Source organism: Chiloscyllium plagiosum, unplaced genomic scaffold, assembly GCF_037043375.1.
Source record: "Chiloscyllium plagiosum isolate Xiang-an unplaced genomic scaffold, Cpla_swu_hap1 HiC_scaffold_7, whole genome shotgun sequence".
Lineage (NCBI taxonomy): Eukaryota > Metazoa > Chordata > Chondrichthyes > Orectolobiformes > Hemiscylliidae > Chiloscyllium > Chiloscyllium plagiosum.
In genome coordinates, this window is record NW_028270145.1 from 91,487,476 (window position 1) to 91,506,878 (window position 19,403).

A 19,403-nucleotide genomic window follows, 5' to 3' on the forward strand; every position below is an offset into this window, starting at 1 on the left:
CTGGATCAATAGTCTAGTAATAATACCATTGGGGCATCCCTTCTGCATAATGCTTTAGGCTTTCAGATAGAAGCTTCTAAAATTTCTTGTGGGAGCGTGGAGTAACACCCATAACTTGGGAAAGGTTTGTATGAAGCTGAAAGCTCAGTTATATGACAAATGAAGATGAGGCTATCAAAGTCTTAAAACTGGAAATTGAAGCCGCAGCTAAGTCAAAACCGATGTGGAATAGAGAAGGGAATTCTTTTTGGTTTTGGAATATTGCACTTAGAACTAAAGTAGCCATTACATTATTTTTAAATTGTGTACCCCAGTTCTAGACTTCCCAATCAGGAGCCTGTATCTGTGATATTTACCCCTTGAAATATTTTGTAAGTTTGAGATCATATTTCATTCTTTGAAACAATAGAGAATACGGTCCAGTTTGCCCAATCTCACTTCATAGAACAGTCTTGCCATCTAAAGAATTAAAGTCAAAAAACTGCTGATGCTGGAATCCAAGGTAGACAAGCAGGAGGCTGCAAGACCACAGCATGTCAGGCAGCATCAGGAGATGGAGAAGTCAACTTTTTGGGTATAATGTTCAGGACTGAGGTGGGTGTGAGGGAAGCTTCAGATGATCTTTTTCCACGTATGGAGTCAGCTATTACAAGGGGGCATAGCTTTAAATTAAGGGGGGATAGGTATAGGACAGATGTTAGGGGTAGGTTCTTTACTCAGCGAGTCGTGAGTTCATGGAATGCCCTGCCAGTAGCAGTGGTGGACTCTCCCTCATTATGGGCATTTAAGCGGGCATTGGATAGGCATATGGAGGATAGTGGGCTAGTGTAGGTTAGGTGGGCTTGGATCGGCGCAACATCGAGGGCCGAAGGGCCTGTACTGCGCTGTATTGTTCTATGTTCTATGTTCTAAAGGGAGGAGTGGGGGGTGAGAAAGGAGCTGCAAGGTGGTGAGATAATGATAGGTTAACACAGGTAGAGGTATGACCTAGTTGGCCGATGGGAGGAGTGAATCCAGTTGGTAGCTGGAAGGAAGGGTAGATCTGAGGAATGGAAGGGAGTCGGTGAATGGGAATGGAGGTTATTTGAAATTGGAGAACTCAATGTTGAGTCCTCTGGGCTGTAGGCTGCCCAGGCAGAAGAGGAGATGATGTTCCTCCAATTTGCAGTCTGATTCACTGTGAAAGTGGAGGAGGCCAAGGATGGTCATATTGGAAAGGGGAATTAAAATGAGTGGTGACTGGGAGGTCAGGCCCCTTCCCATCCCCCAACTCCCTTCTCAGCCTCTCCCCCTTCCTTCCATTCCTCTGATCGATCTTTCCTTCCAGCTACCAATCGAATTAATTTCACCCAAAGACCAACCAGGTCATATCCTCTACCTGTATTCACCTATCCCTATCACGTCAGCCTGCCCCTCTTCTTTATCTGCACTGCCCCTTACACCCATCCCCAGTCCTGAAGAAGAGTTACACCGGAAACGTTGACTTCTCCATCTCCTGATGCTCCTCTTTCAGCCTCCTGCTTGTCTATCCCAAGAACTAAAGTCTAGTGCACCTTTGTTGCAGTTTCTCTAATTCCTCTCATATAAATGATCATAGAATCCCTACAGAGTGGAAGCAGGACATTCAACCCATCATGTCCACTCCGATCTGCCGAAGAGCATCCTACCTAGACCCATACCCTATCCCTGTTACCCTGCATTTCCCATGGCTAATCCACCTAACCTGCACATAAGAACTTAAGAAATAGGAGCAGGAGTAGGCCATCTGATTCTTTGGAACGGCTCTTCCATTCAATAAGGTCATGTTTGATCTTTTTGTGGAGTGTGCTCCACTTAGCCGTCTGCTGACCCATAACCCTTCTTTTACTGTTCAAAAATCTATCTATCTTTACCTTAAAAACATTCAACGAGGTAGCCTCAACTGCTTCACTGGGCAGGGAATCCACAGATTCACAAGCCTTAGGGTGAAGAAGTTCCTCCTCAACCCAGTGCTAAATCTGTTCCCCCTCTTCTTGAGCTTGTGTTCCCTAGTTCTAGTTTCACCTGCTAGTGGGAACAACCACCCTACTTCTGTCCAATCTATTCACTTAACTTTGTTTTGATATGATTCCCCCTCATTCTTCTAAATTCTAATGAATATAGTGCCAGTTTATTCAGTCTGTCCTCATAAAACAATTTTCAACTCCAGAATCAACCTAGTGAACCTCCTGTGCACCCCTCCAGGTGTGGCCTCAGCATAACCTCCCTTTTTTAAACTCCATTCCCTCTAGCAATGAAGGACAATATTGCATTGGCTGTCTTAAACCAGCATCCTTGGATTTTGGGAGGAAGCCCACGCAGACACAGGGAGAATGTGCAAACTCCACACAGTAACCTGAGGGTGGAATCAAATCCAGGTCCCTAACACTTTGAGGCAGCAGTGCTAACCACTGAGCCATGCTGCCTTAATATTTCCAGAGGTTGCTTCACTTGATTCACTTATTGGTAACAACACAAAATTTAGGAATATTGGAACGTAGGAACAAGAATAGGTGATTTAGCCCATCGAGTCTGATTCTGTGCTCAGTACAGTCGTGGCTGATCAAACTCTTCAATATCTTTTACGACATCCATCCCCGTAATCCTTTATGTCATTGGTAATCAAAAATCTTTCAAATCTCTACCTTACTCAAAGACTAAGCTTCCACAGCCCTCTGGGGAAGACTTCTAAAGGTCTGAGTAAAAAGTGTTCTCACCCCAGGCCCAAGTGGTTTTCCACTTACTTTTCCAAGTGTGTCTCCTGGTTCCAGACTTCAGTCAGGGAAAACTTCTTATCTGCATCCACCAGCATTTTGTAAGTTTCATTGCTTGAAACTTGAGAGAATGCAAACCCAGTTTGGCCAATCTCTCTTCATAGGGCATTCCCAACATCCTGGTGATAAGTCTGGTGAATTGTTGTTAAGCACGCTTTATGGCAACGAAATATTTCTTGAGATGATGACACCAAACTGCAAACAGGACTGGTGCGTTCTGGCCAAGTTCCTATACAATTAAACAAGACTTCAGTACTTCCACCAAAGTGGATGATCTCACAGTTTTTCATATTCTATTCCATGTGCCATGATCCTACCTAATTCACTAAGCCTTTCCAAATCCTCCTGAAGTGCTTTGTTTTCCTTGCAACACGTGTTCTCACTTAACTTTGTATCATCTGCAACTTCAGAAATATTGCATTTAGTCCCCACCTCCAAATCATTGATACATATTGTCAACAGCTGGACCCAAATACTAATCTTTGTGGTACCTCTTGGTTACAGGTTACCAATGTGTGAAAGACCAATTAATCGTACTGTGTTTTCTGTCTGTTAGCCATTCATGAATCCATGCTAGGACATTACCTCCTCTCCATGTGTTTTATTTTTGCTAACCATTTATTTTTGGGTGACTTTAATAAAATGCAGAAAGCATTTGATAGTGACATCTTCAAAGATTAAACTCCAGGGTCGACTGCACTTTCTTATTCACAAATTATGCACAAATTATATTGTCTAAGTGTTTGTCATTTCAGACGACATTTAGCTTTCTTAGTAATCAACAATTTGTAAATGGTTAAATGAGTGTTGATATTCAGAACTAGCTTGATGCATTTGTGCAGTTCTCAGTACTCTGATTTTTATTTTGACAAATTTGTTGCTATCTTTTTATGCACAAGCATCTTTTATATATTTTATAACAACTTTTATTGCTGTGATGTGTTTGCGATTAGCTGCCGCCATAACAGCAGAACTATCTGGCATTATCTAATGTCACAGTTGAAGAATGAATCCCTGCATTTGGGGAACTTCACTTAAGCATATTACATTGTCTTGAGGACTGTGGAGATGAAAATGGGGTTGGAAGGTAATTGCATGTTTTTGATTTCTTTCTGACCCATATGGCAGCTTTGAGTCATTAAAGCAGAAAGTTAATTTTGATTTTTTTTTGTGCTGCTTCATTTTAATCCACAAGGTGTCCCAAGTTCTGATGTATGCAAATCGTACCACTCAACGGAAAACATGCAGCTGCTGTTTGCATGTATTCTTTTTAAATTCTTTTTAATTTGCCTATTAATTCATTCCCCACACGCACACAGCGTAATGAACACTGAACAGGGTTTAGGATGACCAGACAGCAGATTCAACAAAAGTTTCCATTGTGAAGTTGGGAATAATACCAAGGGCATTAATTACAATCTTCTCCCTCTGCCCAAACTACAATCAGTTAACAATATAAACTAACAATTGAACGTTTAGGAAGATCATTAGCAGTACTAATTTTTGTCCACTAAATGGTGCTATTGTATTTAGTAGTGAATCAGAATTTACAAGTTTTAATGCAGAAAAGTTTCTCCGAAGTTGCGTAATCAAATGCTGTTGATGTTTCTTGCAGCTATTTTTATTACTAACAAATGTGGCACATTTTGGTCAGATTGTTGGATTTCCTGCAGATTAAGGATTTTTAATGTTACATACATGAAAATATGGAATAAATTAAGCAAGTGTGCGGTTATGCAATGATGCAAGTCATATCTGTTAATTTAGGTCTTTAAGATCCATTTATCGTCCTGAACATTTACACAAATTAAGTACATCTGGGAATTTTGGAAAATTTTGAAACATCACAGATCATTTGTCATTCTTTATTAAATCTTCATCTTTGATTTCAAAAGGCAAATCTGTTTTTTTTCCTCACTGTAGGCTTTTGGCCATCCATATATTTTTCCTCCCTTCTCTCAGCCTTTATTTTTCTCCCTTACTTTTTCTCCCCCATACACATGTCTCCACAAATCTGTTCAATTCAGGAAATGAAGCATTTTTTTTTTTCAGAAAGCTTCCTTGTATACCAGGCAAGGCTGTTATTATTTTTTTTTGTGTAGTTAACCTGCCCATAATGTGCCCTTGTTTAGAGTGTAAATCAGGAATATATATGAAATGTTTGTCAGGCCACAGCTAATATGATGTGCAGTTCTGAAATCCATATTATAGGAGGGATGTGATTTGTAATGGAGAGGGTGCAGAGGGGATTTACCAGATGAGCTGGAGAGTTTTAGTTGTAAGGAGAGCTTGAATAGAGTATGGTTGTTTTCCTTGGACCAGAGGAGATGGGTGACAGTATTGAGATATGTACAATTTGAAAGGATCAATGACCAGTGGCATAGATTCAAGATAAGGGGCAGGAAGTTTAGAGGGGATGAGAGGAAAAGACATTTATCCAAAAGGTGGTGGGATGCTAACGCTACATTTTATGCCTTGATCAAAGGATGGTATAAACTAAAGCTTAAAATCTTGGCCCCAAAAATTCAATTACAGAATATTTGTCTCTACATTTTGGTGACTATACATGTTAAAGTTATCAAGTCAGTCAATATACATGTATGTTATTTTTGTCATCCAAAAAATTGCCTTTTAATACCACTGAACATTTTCGATAATTGGGACTTAATTGAAAATTTGATATGCCTAGATACAAATGAAGTTAATCTAAAATGTTTGCCTATTCCATCTGAAAGTTAGCTGTAAACCTGTTTTGTGTTCCAAACATTGACATGATGACTTAAGGTTATGGAATTATCCAGCATTTTATGTCTGTGTACCAACTCCCAAAGTACACCTGTTGTTTGCTACTGTTTGGACTTCATACGCAACAGAACAGTCAAGTAATTTTTTTTGTCCAGCAAAATGATATATCTATATAAAATTGAGAAAATGGTTCATGACTTACAGCAAAAACATGTTCCAGTGATGATGGAGGATTTGAAGAAGGGTAATAAGCCAACAATTGTTAACCAGGAAAGTTAAGTATGCATAGGAGATTAAAAGTGATATACAATGTAGTAAAGATTATTGGTAATGCAGAGGATTGTGAAAGTTACCTAAAACAAAAGACGACCAAAAATATAATGCAGAGGGAGAAAATAAATTTTCAGAGTAAATTTGCAAGGAATATCAAGACAAACAGCAAGAACTTCTTTAAATATGTAAAAGAAAGCGAGAAATCAACTTGAATATAGGATTTTTACAGAGTGAGGCTGAGGGGAAATAATAATAATGGGGAATTATGAAATGCCAGTGGAGTTGAATATGTAGCTTCCCTCAGTCTTCACCACAGAAGACACTACAAACATTCCAAAATTACAAGGGTATTGAGAGGCCTTTTTGTTTATATGTAAACAGATGAGACTTCAGGCCAAATTTGTCATATTTTAGAAGTAACCTATATAATGAAAGGGAGTGGTCAGCTCTTTAGCTGAACAGTTTAGTTCAGTCCAGTACTGGTTGGGAGTTCAACAGTGAGCTACGTGGAAATTCTCTTTCTTAACCCACCTAACTTCAACCTGTAAGCATCTGACCCCTTTTTGTACTGTGTTTTAAAAAGGGTTTGTTTATTGGGACTGTTGTGTATATTCGGAACAGCATAATTAAGTCTAGTTTGGATAGATTGAGTTCTGTAGGGGGTTCTTTATTCTGTTCTTTGTTTCGTTGTTTAATTTTGTGAATTAATTGCTTTCTGTTTTAAAACCAAGTAGTCAAAAGGCAACTGATAAGTTGCCTAATGTGTAGTTCCTTACGACGATAAGCACCAATGGTCTTGGAGGTAGTATGTTAGCATGGATCGAGCATTGTCTTCTGTAGGTTAGCCAGAGGGTTGGGATAAGGGAACATTTTCCGGATGGCAACCAGTAATGCGCTGGGAGCCACAACTATTTAAAATATGTATTAATGACTTGGATGAGGAAAGTGAATATACAATACTCGATTTTGCAGGTGACACAAAAATTGGTTGGAAGGTAGGTGAGGATAACACAAAAAAGGGGTATAGGTAAATTAACTGGGTGAAAACAGCAGATGGCAGTATAATATGGGAGAATGTGAGGTTGTGAAGTTTCATTTGCAGAATTAGAGCATCATCGGCAAGGGGAGCACTTATTGCCCATTTATAGTTGTTAAGGCGACAGTTTAAGAAAATCAGTGACATTGCTCTGGGTCTGGAGTCACATGCAGACCAGACCAGATAAGGATGGCAGTTTCCTTCTCCAAACAATGTTATTGCAGCAGATAGGTTTTCCAACAATTGACAATGGTTTCATGGTCATCATTAGACTGCTAAGTGTGCTTTTTTTTTGTGTTTAACCTTAGTTTGTTTTAATTATAAACCTACAGTGGTGAGTAGGATGGGATTTTTTGTTTATACGTTTTATTGAGATATGTCTCTTGATTAAACCTTTTTTTAGCAGTATAAAACATAGGTACCAAGTTTCGAGAGCAGTGATTTTAGATCACTAAAACTGTGCTATTTTCTGGGTCTGTTGAGGAGCAAAGATGACCTTCAGTGGAGTGATGTGCTCTTTCTGTCGGATGTGGGAAATTAGGGAAAATTTCAGTGTTACTGATGATTATGTCTGCAATGAGTTTGGTTGCGAATCCTATCAGATCACGTGTATAGGTTGGAATGGCAGAGGCATAAGGAATTCACAGGAACGGGGGATGGTAGTTTCATGAAGGTAACAGATACAGTCGGGTAGATACCTGTATAAAAGGTAGGAAAAGTAGGCACTACTGTAACTAAGGGTATGCCAGGTTCTAAACAATTGATTGTGATAGGGGACTCTCTCTAATCAAACAGACATTTCTGCGACAAACAACGAGACATCAGAATGTGTGTTGCCTCCTTGGTGCCAGGGTCAATCAAGATTGTCTCGGAGAGAGTGCAGAATATTCTCGGAAGGGGAGAGGAACCAGCAGGAGGTCATTGTACACATTGGAACCAACAACATAGGAACAGAAAAGAACGAGGCTTTGAGGAGAAAAGGTAGGAAATTAAGTAGGAGTTTAAAAAGTAGGTCCTTGGGGTAGTAATATCTGGATTATTCCCAGTGCCACATGCTCATGAGAGTAGAAATAGGAGGATAGAGCAAATGAATGCATGGCTAAGGAGTTGGTGCATGGGGAAAGTATTCACATTCTTGGATCATTGGATTCTCTTCTGGGGTTGAAGTGACCTGTATAAAAAAGATGTGTTGTACCTGATTTGGAAGGGGCGAATATTCGACTGGTGATTTGCCAGAGCGATTTGGGAGGATTTAAACTAGTAAGGAGTGTGGGTGGAGTCCAGAGAGATACTGAGAAAAGAAATTCACCTCCAGCTGGTGCAATTTGGAAAAGGATCAAGTCTCACAGGCAAGGCAACAGAGGCAAAGCAGTGAACAAGGTAGAACTGATAAATTTAGTTGTGTTTATTTCCATGTAAGAGGCCTGGCGAGTAAGCAGATGAACTCCGAGCATAGCTATGAACATAGGACTGCGATATGATAACTATTACAGACATGTGGCTCAGGGATGGACAGGACAAGCAGCTTAATATTCCAAAGTATAGATGCCAAAGGAGGGGATAGAAGGGAGGTGCTGGTGAGAGAGGAAGCAGATAAAGCATTTTTGATTAGGGATAACAATACAGCTGTACTTAGGATATTCTGGATATCATACCCCCCCAGGTCGAAGCTAAACACTCAGAGCATAGTATAGCATAGTTTTACCCCCTTCATCTTATTTCCGGACCCTGGAGGGAGAGAGAACAATCGCCCATGTGCATGGAGACATGACTTCTTGGTGTTTTCTCTCGAACAGTAGCTTCTTAATGAATTATGTAGTCATTTTACTGAGAGGAGCATCCAGATACGGCAACGTACATGCTGATTGTAATGGTCACCCAATCAATGAGTGCCAATAGTAAAGATTAAGTCATCTGCTGTTACACAATGAATGTTCTTAACCTTAACTGGCTTCGCACAATGAATACTTTTCACCTTGTTAAACTGACCTTACATACTGAATTCTTCCAATATTGTTAAATATCTCTACATAATGAATGTTTTTCCTTTGTTTTAACGTAATACCCTTGCCTCCAGCAGCCCATTGTTAACTGCAATTCTTATCTGATCTGAGCCATGCTCAGCTGATCCTCTTGTTTCACAAAACTCCGAACTTAACTCATTCCATACCTGCTTATAACCTATACACATTCTCATGGTGACTACATCCAGTGACGTTGAGTGAAACTGCGAAATAAGAAATAATAAGAAATCTATAGGACAATACCACATTGTCCTATGGATCCCCCAGTAATCAGCGGAAAATTGATAAGTAAATTTATAAGGAGATCTCAGTTATTTGGAAGAATAATAGAGTGCTATAATTGGGGATTTTAACTTTCCAGACATAGATTGGGACTGCCATAGTGTTAAGAGAGTACAAAGTTTTCTTATTCAGTATGTGGATGTACCTACTAATGAAAGCGCAAAGCCTTGACTTCTCTAGGGAAATAAGATAGTGTAGGTGACTGAAGTGTCAGTGGGGGAGCACTTTGGGGCCAATGACCATAATGGTATTAGTTTTAAAATAGTGATGGAAAAGAATAGACTGGATCCAAAAGTTAAAATTCTAAATTGGAGGAAGGTCAGTTTTGTTGGTCATGGGATTCTGGATGATCCAAGATGGAGGACGGGAAAAATTTCTGGCTGTAGCAGATTGCTCCTTTTTTGAGGTCATTTCCTCGAATTCCAGGAGCAGCAACTACTGTTTTGTATGCTGTCGTATTATTTTGGAACTTTGGGGGGAGAAAAAAATGTCAAAACAATAGCACTTTTAAAAGGGAGAGGAACAGACAAAGGCAGCACAAAGGTCTGAGCAGGAGAGATAGATGGTATTAGACAAGAACTTCCTAAAGTTGAGTAGAGGCAGATATTCACAGGTAAAGGGACATTTGGAAAGTGGAAAACCTTCAGAAATGAGATAACTAGAGTCCAGAGACAGTATGTTACTGTTAGGGTGAAGGTAAGTCTGGTAGGAGTAAGTAATGCTGGATGACTAGAGAAATTGAGGTTCTCATCAAGAAAAAGAAGGAAGCATATATAAGGTTTGGACGGGAATCAAATTAATCCTTAAGAGTATAAAGACAGTAGGAATATACTTGAGGGGAATCAAGAGGGCAAAAAGAGAACCTTGGGAAATAGGGTTTAGGAGAATCCAAACAGATTCTACAAATACATTGAGTGAAAGTAATTAGAGAGAGAATAGGGATCAGCAAGGCCACCTGTGTGTGGAATCAGAAAAGTTGTGTAAGACAGTAAGGGAGTATTTGGCTTCAGTATTTACTATGGAGAAGAATATGAAAAGTAGAGAATTTGGGGAAATAAATAGTGACATCTTGGAAAATGTCCATTTTACAGAGGAGGAGGTTTTAGATCTCTTAAAATACATGAATATGAGATAAATTCCTGAGATCTGATCAGGTTGCTGGGCCTCTTGCTGAGATAGTGGTGTCATTAATCCCAAACATGAGGTGCTGGAAGACTGGAATTGGCTAACATGGTGACGTTACTTCAGAAAGGTGATAAGGACAAGCAAGGGAACTGTAGACTGGTAAGCCTGATATCAGTGGTGGTAAGTTGTTGGAGGAGTGCTGAGGGATAGGATTTGCATGTATTTGGAAAGGCAAGAACTGCTTAGGCACAGTCCACATGTCTTTGTGCATAAGAAATCGTGTGTCACTAAGTTTATTGAGATTTTTTGAAGAGATGATGAAGAGGATTGGTGAGGGCAGAGTGTTGGATGTGATCTATATGGACTTCAGTAAGGTGCTTGACAAGGTTAGCTCACATGAAATAGAGAGAACTAGCCATTTGGATACATAACTGGCTCGAAGATAGAAAGCAGGATGGTGGTAGAGGGTTGCTTTTTGGACTGGAATCCCGTGACCAGCAGTGTGTCATATGGATCGGTGCTGGGTCCGCTGTTTTATTTTGTCCTTTATTTAAATGATTTGGATGTGAATACAGGAGGTATAGTTTTGTAAGGTGCAGATGATACTAAAATTGGTGGTGTTGCCAGCTAGAGTTGAGGTTTTTTCCCCCCAGGTTAAGGGAGTCCAAAATGAGGGGGCACAGATTTAAGGGGAGAGGGGAAAGATACAAAAGGGACCTAAGGAGCATCTTTTTCACATAGTAGATGGTGTGTGTATGGAATGAGCTACCAGAGAAAGTGGTGCAGGCTGGTACAATTACATCAATTAAAAGGCATCTAGATGTGTATATGAATAGGAAGGTTTTAGAGGGATATGGGCCAAATGCTGGCAACTGGGCTTTAGAGCGATATGGGCCAAATGCTGGCAACTGGTCGGCATGGACAAGTTGGACCAAAGGGTCTGTCTCCATGCTGTATATCTGTCTCTATGACCCTTCAGGTTTTTAGGTGACTTTATAGGATAGATTTGGAAAGGTTGTTTTCCCTCCTGTGAGAATTGGGCCAGTGATTATAACCTTTGAATAAGAGGTTATTTATTTAAAACAGAGATGAGAAAGATTTGTTCTCTCAGGATAGTGAATCTGTTGAGACTGGTTTGTTATCTATGTTCAAGGATATGATAGACAGAGTTTTAATCAGCAAAATAATCAAAAACTGTGGAGTAAATGCAGAAAAGTGGAGTTTAGGGTTATCTGATCAGCCATGATCTTATTGAATAGCAGGGCAGACCTTGATGGGCTGAATGACTCACTTCTGCTCTGACTTGTGGTCTATTGTTTGTGGTGAAGCTATTGAGGATACTTTATGCTTAACATGTGATTTGTATATACAAGTTTAGTTGTCATGCCACACACTATATAGCGCTCTATTAGCCAAAATGGTTATAGAAGAGTGCTGTAAAATATTTGCATGTACTGCACAGTGCACTGATACCTGGTCATGAATTCAACGGAACACTGCACTGTCTGAATGCATTACTTAAAATAGAAACTTTAGCCATTTGAAAATCATTTGAGCCATGCTGAACAGGTTTGCTCATGTTTTAAATAAATGAAAAGGAGAGAGATTTCTTCATTTAAGAAATATACAGATATAAGTAACTTGAATCGGTGTTTAAGCTTTAAATTCCATTTTCATATTCTAAGCCCAATTACTCCATATGTAATAGCACCAGAAGCCAGTACAGATTTGGCATGACATTAAGTGTTCTGATGCTTTTTTTTATTGAAAGAGTTTTATCAAGTCATTCATAGCTGTGTTTGATGTTTAATTCTTTATAATATTTCAATAACACATTATGTCATCAGCTCATTTCACTGATCAAAACTGTCTCATATCCATACCTCAGAATGTCTTAAAAATCTACAGTTTAGACATTGAGGTTTACAATTAGTTTCAGGCTGCTGTCATAAAAAAAAGTACATCACATTTAATGGCTGTACTTGTAAAAAGAAGTACCAGAAATATTGAGAAACAAGGGTTTAGTGATAGGGAGGAACTAAAGAAAATCAGTATGGAGGGGAAATGGTGTTAGGGAAATTGATGTATTAAAGTCTCCGATAAATGTTGTGGTTCTGTTTGCCGAGCTGGAAGTTTTTGTTTCGTCCCCTGGCTAGGCGACATCATCAGTGCTTGGGAGCCTCCTGCGAAGCGCTTCTTTGATGTTTCCTCCGGTGTTTATAGTGGTCTGTCCCTGCCGCTTCCGGTTGTCAGTTTCAGCTGTCCGCTGTAGTGGTTGGTATATTGGGTCCAGGTCGATGTATTTGTTGGAGTTTGTGGATGAATGCCATGCCTCTAGGAATTCCCTGGCTGTTCTCTGTCTGGTTTGCCCTATGATAGTAGTGTTGTCCCAGTCGAATTCATGTTGCTTGTTGTAGATTAGATTAGATTAGATTACTTAGATTAGATTACTTACAGTGTGGAAACAGGCCCTTCGGCCCAACAAGTCCACACCGACCCGCCGAAGCGCAACCCACCCATACCCCTACCTTTACCCCTTTAACCTAACACTACGGGCAATTTAGCATGGCCAATTCACCTGACCCGCACATCTTTTGGACTGTGGGAGGAAACCGGAGCACCCGGAGGAAACCCACGCAGACACGGGGAGAATGTGCCAACTCCACACAGTCAGTCGCCTGAGTCGGGAATTGAACCCGGGTCTACAGGCGCTGTGAGGCAGCAGTGCTAACCACTGGGCCACCGTGCCGCCCAGTGGCTACTAAGGATAGCTGGTCATGTCGTTTCGTGGCTAGTTGATGTTCATGTATGCGGATTGTTAGCTGTCTTCCTGTTTGTCCTATATAGTGTTTTGTGCAGTCCTTGCATGGGATTTTGTACACCAGTTCTGAAGAAGGGTCATTATTGGGCTTTTTTTGTCTGTCCACAGAAGCTGACAGACCTAATTTCTCCAATGTTTATTCTTTTATTTCAGAAACAAGACAGCTACATTCCTTAAAGGAACAAATAAAACTAATTTACTGCAAAGCAAAAATTCCAGAAAGCACTGGAGAAACCAGCAGGTCAAGCTGGATCTATGGAGAGAAAAACAGTTTCCATTTCAAGTTTTCTATAACTTTTCATGGCAAAAACTTGTGCTGAATTTCAAGATGATGAACAATGTGGGCAATGTAGAGTCAGTTTGGGAAATATGGCAGGATTGGGAAAAAATAGATGACTTGATGTTGAGGAAGACATGTCTAATTTTTCCAATCAAGATTTGAACTGCAATATAATTCTTCAGTGAGCAACAAGAGGCGCACGTGTGTGCATTAAGATCTCATTATTACTTCTTCTTACTCCGTTCACATGTAGTTTACTATTCTCCTATTCTGAGAAAACTAGATGGTGACAATTCCTAACATGAAACTCAGAATGGATATCTGATGATTTCAGCTTTCTGCTTGTTCCTCCTGCCCTCCATCTTGGCTAGCAGTCTCCGACATCTCCGTGCTTGAACCAAGCCTTTAATGAGGTCAGCAGCTTCATGCTCCTGAGAATCCAAACTGAGCATCAGTTTAGCAAATCATTGCTAAACAAGTGCTGCTTGATAGCGTTGTTAATGATACCTTCTATCACTTTACTGAAGAACTTGAGTAGACTTTTGGCCAGTAATTTACCAGATTTGATTTTTTTTTTCTGTTTTCTGTGTTCAGGACAAACCTGAACATTTCTCTACATTGTTGGGTAGATGCCCATCTTTTATCTTTCTTGTGTTTATGTGTGACGAGTGTGGGGGCAAAGTTTTCAGTATTGCCACATGCACAATCTCCTACTGTATGTGCACCAATAGACCCGAGTAGGTTAGATCTGAATCAGGGCAGTGATATGCAAGATGCATGTCATGGCATCTCTTTGACTTCCTTGTCCCAGTGGATCGAGGACACTGTTAATCTCTTACTTTTGTATGCTGCGACTCCTGATTTGATCACGTTATTCTTGGGCTACTTCATTTCTGGTGTATTGTCCTGTGGACAGTTGGATGAGAAACTTGAGTTTAGAAGGCGAGGAATGCAAACCAGCAGGCACTGAGAGTGCAGGACCTGGATCTCCTTTGAAGATGCTGACTTGTACAGAGGGGCAGCTGGGTGCTCACATACTAGAGGCATCATGGTACAGCTGGTGTTGGAGAAATCATTCGAGTCAATTTAGTGGATGCTTCCAAGAAAGGTGCCTGCTGCTGCAGTTGTCTGTGTATGTTTGTATTTGAATTAAGTTATTAATGACTAATACTGTGGGACCTTCTCCTGACAGCACAGATTCCTTACCTTTGGCACTTCTCTGAGCCTTAGCAACCTGAGGCATTTCTTCATGGGCCACTTTCACTGACAGTGACATGCCGATGAGATCATTCTCCTGACTATAGCTAAAATAACCACTGAGGTGTCCGTATCTGAGTTGATGGAGGGTTTAGAAGACAGTGAATACAAATAGAGAAAAATTGCTGTAAATAAGGTATTCAGTGGTTTTTAGTCTGAGGGATCGGTGGCTTCTTCCTCAGAGGTGGAGGAGGAGAGGATGCCTCAGGTTGATCTCTTCATGACTTCATAACTTCAACTGTGTGGATGCCATTAGTGCTTGCAGGAGGCAGTAGACAGTATAAGGTTTGAGCATGTCAAGAGTGCATTTACAGTGATGGTAAATGCAAAGCAGTGCAACACGACAAAGAATCTTATTTAGAGACATGGAGGTCTCAGTATCATCAGGTAAGCAGTCACAGTCCTCTCCTGCGAGTGCAAGGATTCAGTGTAAGGATGAGGAGACAAATGTCAGGCACTCAGTTATCCATCTTGGCCTTCCTTCTCCCTATTCTGGAATGTTTTCTTCTGGAAGGAAAGCACGGCTGGGATTGAGTGACTTGAAAGTGGCTGTTAGTGCTGGTGCTCTTGCGGGGAGGGTGCTAAGATACCCCGAATGAATGAGTTGGCAGCATAGAGTATTTAGGGCTTAGTCTGGAAAGGGGTTAGTCTTGGGGAGAGGAGTGGTAGTTAATGTAGATGAGATCATTTGCGGGAAGTTGCTGAATGTATTTGAGAGTGGTAGACCATGAGCCTTTCTGTGAGGTGTGTTCATCTTTTAAAGTAAAGAGACATTAATTTTTCCTTTCTACATTTTTCTCCTCTTTGACCCTTATTATTTCCCTTCTACCAGAAGTGCGCGCGCATACGCACGTATGCAGGCACACACACATGAATAGACCCATCAACATAACTTCAAAAATAATCCCCTGTCACTACTGCCCATCTGCTCCTGTTGCTTTCCTCCTGTTGAGCTGACCACTTGAGGTATTATGGTTTGACCTTTGTCACACTTTTTCACCTTTACCAATATGGGGACAGAGAACTGCATAGTGAATCCGACCTCTAGGGACCTTTGCACTGTCTGTCTGATTCTCTTGAGCTGGTTGGTTATCAGTATCTGCCTGCTGCCCTAACTTATGACGTCAACCTCTCTAAATGTGCTATTCATGTAACCTCTGTTTCATGAGGCTGCACCATAATGAATTTGAGCTCTGAACTCCAGAGGTTAAGCTTGTACAGTCAGTGTCACTTACTGGATTTGGGCTCATCTAGGTCACGAGACTTGCCCACAGCTCACTGCAAGCCAAAGGAATGGGCATTCTACTTGGCCAAGCTGCTCTACCTTATTTAACTTGTACTGTTAACAAAAACTGGTGTTCTGTAGAAAATAAAAGCCCTTTGCCCTTACGTACAAATCAGCTCCCTTTCCTGTGCTCTTAAGTTCTTATGCTCCCTGTACTAGTTTAAAAATCTTTTGCAAAAAATTACTGTAGTTAAAATTGAGTCGGTTCAACAATCAATTATCTCACAGTTGTCCTGTATGTCGCTCTTCGCCTTACTCTTCTCATGTTGTTTTATCTGGTGTCCTTGCTTTAGCTCGCAGATCTTTGGTGTTGGTGGCTAATTCTAGGTTATCATTCTTCTTATCTTTTTCAGTGTATTCTACCTACGAATTTTTCTATACAATTCTTTTGTCAAAATTGCAAATTAAGGATTAGATATTCCATTCAGGGTATTTATCATTGACTTCAGTGAAAGCCTCACTAAGAAATTAGGATTTTAACACTCTCAATCTGAAATTGATTGTAGAATTCTCAGCACTGAGTTGCATTGATTCTCATCAATCACAGTATAAAAGGATCACAACCAACCAAGAAATGGGAAATATATGGTTAGAGAGAGCATAATCAAGATTTGGCATGTGGATTGTGTGAAGCTAGAAGCTGAAATCTCATGGAAAATCTTTTTAAAAAAAACTTATGTTATTAGTTTAAAAGATGTTGTAATTAATCATTATAAAGACATTTAACTACATTCAGAAAGGTAGGCAATTTGGAATGGAATTTTCTCTCCGACTGTGGCACTGTTTTGTGTTGCACTTAACTTGGTCCTCAAATACAGAAACTTTTTATGCAAGGCTGTCAAATTACATGGTCTCTTCATTTATCTTTTATATGCATGATCTGGAGTTCTTTTGTCTCTCATTATTTACTTTTGTAGTTTCAATCATCGTGATGATACATCAAATAAATCATTTCCTTATTTGTAGAGTTATAATTGTGACTTGCTACCCAGTTCTAGTGGGGAATAACTCAATATGCAGCCTTTTAAACTGGCCTAAACATTACATTGTTTATGTGATGTGAAAATAATTTTTAAAATATTATGTCCCTGTAGAATTAATTGTATCAAACCCAGCTTGTTTCTCATCTTGTAGGTGCAATCCTTGGTCGATCTGAGAAGCAAGTATGCATTTTCTATAATGCAGACTGGGAGAAAGACCGAACAAATCTCAGTGGGATTGAACACTGTGATGGTGAAAAAGATAAACGGCGACACTGTTTTGCTACGTGGAAGAACAATTCTGGCTCTATAGAAATTGTAAAACGAGGCTGTTGGCTCGATGATTGGAACTGCTACGACAAGTATGCAATAATAATTTGCTATTTTTACTTTTTTTGTACCTTTTTAAGAAAACTCTTTTATCTATACTTTTGAATTTTAGCAGTGCTAAATTTTAGCTCCTATACTTAAGCATTGTCCATCAAAAGTAAATTTTTTCAATATTCATTATGGTCACTTGGCAACAAACAAATATCAAATCAGTCTGTAATTTTGTTTTATAGGGGTGAATGTGTTGAAACAAAAGAGAGCCCTGAAGTATTCTTCTGCTGCTGTGAAGGCATCAAATGCAATGAGAAGTTTTTTTATGTCCCAATAATTCAGGAACTGCCGTGTAAGTTTTACCTTTGTAATCTTTATGGTTAAATGTTAAATTATTATCCAGTGTGAATAGAAGGATGCAGGAACAATCTTGAAGTACAAATTTTAAAATTTTGTTTAAATGTCATTGTCCAGTTAGTTCTTCTGATGTGCATATTCATTAATAGATATAATAGAAACTGCATACCTTGTTTCTGGAATGGTTGAGATTTATAATATTCTAAGCTTTATCATTCAGTAATTTGAAACTTAATGCATCTTACCCATACTGTGCATTGCAATGAAACTACTTTTGCCTTGTAGGAGTGATGCTGTCTGTGCCCAATATGAAGTGCTTTTTAATGACTTAATGTTTACTTGAATCTTATTTACATGATGTACAGCCAGTTTTAAAAAAAACTTACATTTATGTAGTGCATTTAACAACCTCCAGTCTTTGCTGAGGGTTAGAGGAAAGGAAATGTTAAGACTGGAATTAGCATCTGCAGGGCCTCCTTAGTAGAAAAAAGATAAAACTATATATCAGTAACCTCTAAACTGAAATACAGTACCGCCTGTACTTTATCATTGCAGAAATTTAGCAATTTAATGAAATCACTGAATGTATTTAAAAATATGATGATCTGCAGTACTGTTAGATTGACTAAGCTCCATCTTGTGGCAGAAATTGATTAATGTGGCTGGTTGCCCTTGACTACAGGCACTGATTCACATGTACCATTAGTTGGAACCCAGGATTTTCATACTAAGTCAAGAGGGAAATGAGTATCTAAGAGAGCAGCCTGTAGAAAAGGGAGGACCAAACATGGACTCTAAAGGTAGGAATGAGGCCCAGGGGAGGTGGCCAGGAGTGGACCAGAGAAATGGAGGAATTGAGACCCGGAGTGGGAGAACGAAACTCATTGGTGGTGTTAAGTTTACAAGCAAGCTATCACTGGGCAGAATAAACTGGGAGGTGAAACTGGGCAGATCACAGTAGGAAATAAGGCTGGGAAGGAAGGTCAAGAGGGAAAGCTGGTCTGAGTGTACAGACCAAATGGTACTGGACACTGTTTTGTAAATGTGAAGCATGCTGACAAAGTACTTAATGCTAAAACAAAAGGGGTGAACTGAAACAAAAAAGGCTTCAAAGAATAAAAATCGAAAAAATAACTGTGGATGCTGTAAATCATCTGCCAGACATGTTGAGCTTTTCCAGCAATTTCTGTTTTTGTTTTCCTTCAAAGAATAAATGATGTTAAAACAAAATCGCGTTAAATGGGACAACTTTTAAATGAGGACCAACAATGCATACAAATGCGTGGCTATTTTTCACTTGTTTAAAAAAGTATACTCCGACATATATGTGGGCAAGGTAGAAAAATTAGTTCTGTTGGAATAGGGGTGCAGGGTATGCATAAAGATGTTTTAAAAGCCCATTCACTTCCTTATGGTTTCTTTCAGGTTCTAGACTATAACTTTGCAAACTGTTTGCAAATGTGATGCAACTTCAACGTATGAAAATTAATGTGACTCTAAGCGCCAACAAAAACAATAGAGTTATTCAATATATAGTGATTAAAGTTTGTATTACATAGACCAGTACTGTCAAGGATAAAAAGTGAGCTGATTCAGCTTGGTTGACAAAACAGCTATTAGATCATATTAATCAGCTGGTCAGGCTTGAGGGGCTGAATTGCCTATTTCATCTAGTTCCTACATAGATTAGATTAAAACTAACAATATGGGGTTCAGCTTTGACAAAGAGTCAGTTAGACTCAACGTCAGCTCTTTTTTCCCCTTACAGATGCTGCCAGACCTGCTGAGATATTCCAGCATTTTCTCTTTTGGTTTCAGATTCCAG

At 39.7% G+C, this 19,403-nt stretch overlaps 1 protein-coding gene across 5 annotated transcripts in view; it reads left to right on the forward strand.

Moving 5' to 3' along the window:
* LOC122551736 (activin receptor type-2A) overlaps positions 1 to 19,403 on the forward strand; it is a 157,971-nt gene that overhangs the window by 98,795 nt on the left and 39,773 nt on the right. For 2 of the 5 annotated variants that reach the window (XM_087989236.1, XM_043694116.2), the window contains exons 2-4: positions 7,642 to 7,827; positions 17,055 to 17,262; positions 17,464 to 17,573. In XM_087989236.1, coding sequence (XP_087845362.1) covers positions 7,642 to 7,827; positions 17,055 to 17,262; positions 17,464 to 17,573 — 504 coding nt within the window. Of the gene's footprint in view, positions 1 to 3,745; positions 3,880 to 7,641; positions 7,828 to 17,054; positions 17,263 to 17,463; positions 17,574 to 19,403 lie in introns of all 5 variants that reach the window. The other 3 variants (XM_087989237.1, XM_087989238.1, XM_043694118.2) reach the window with 3 other exon arrangements.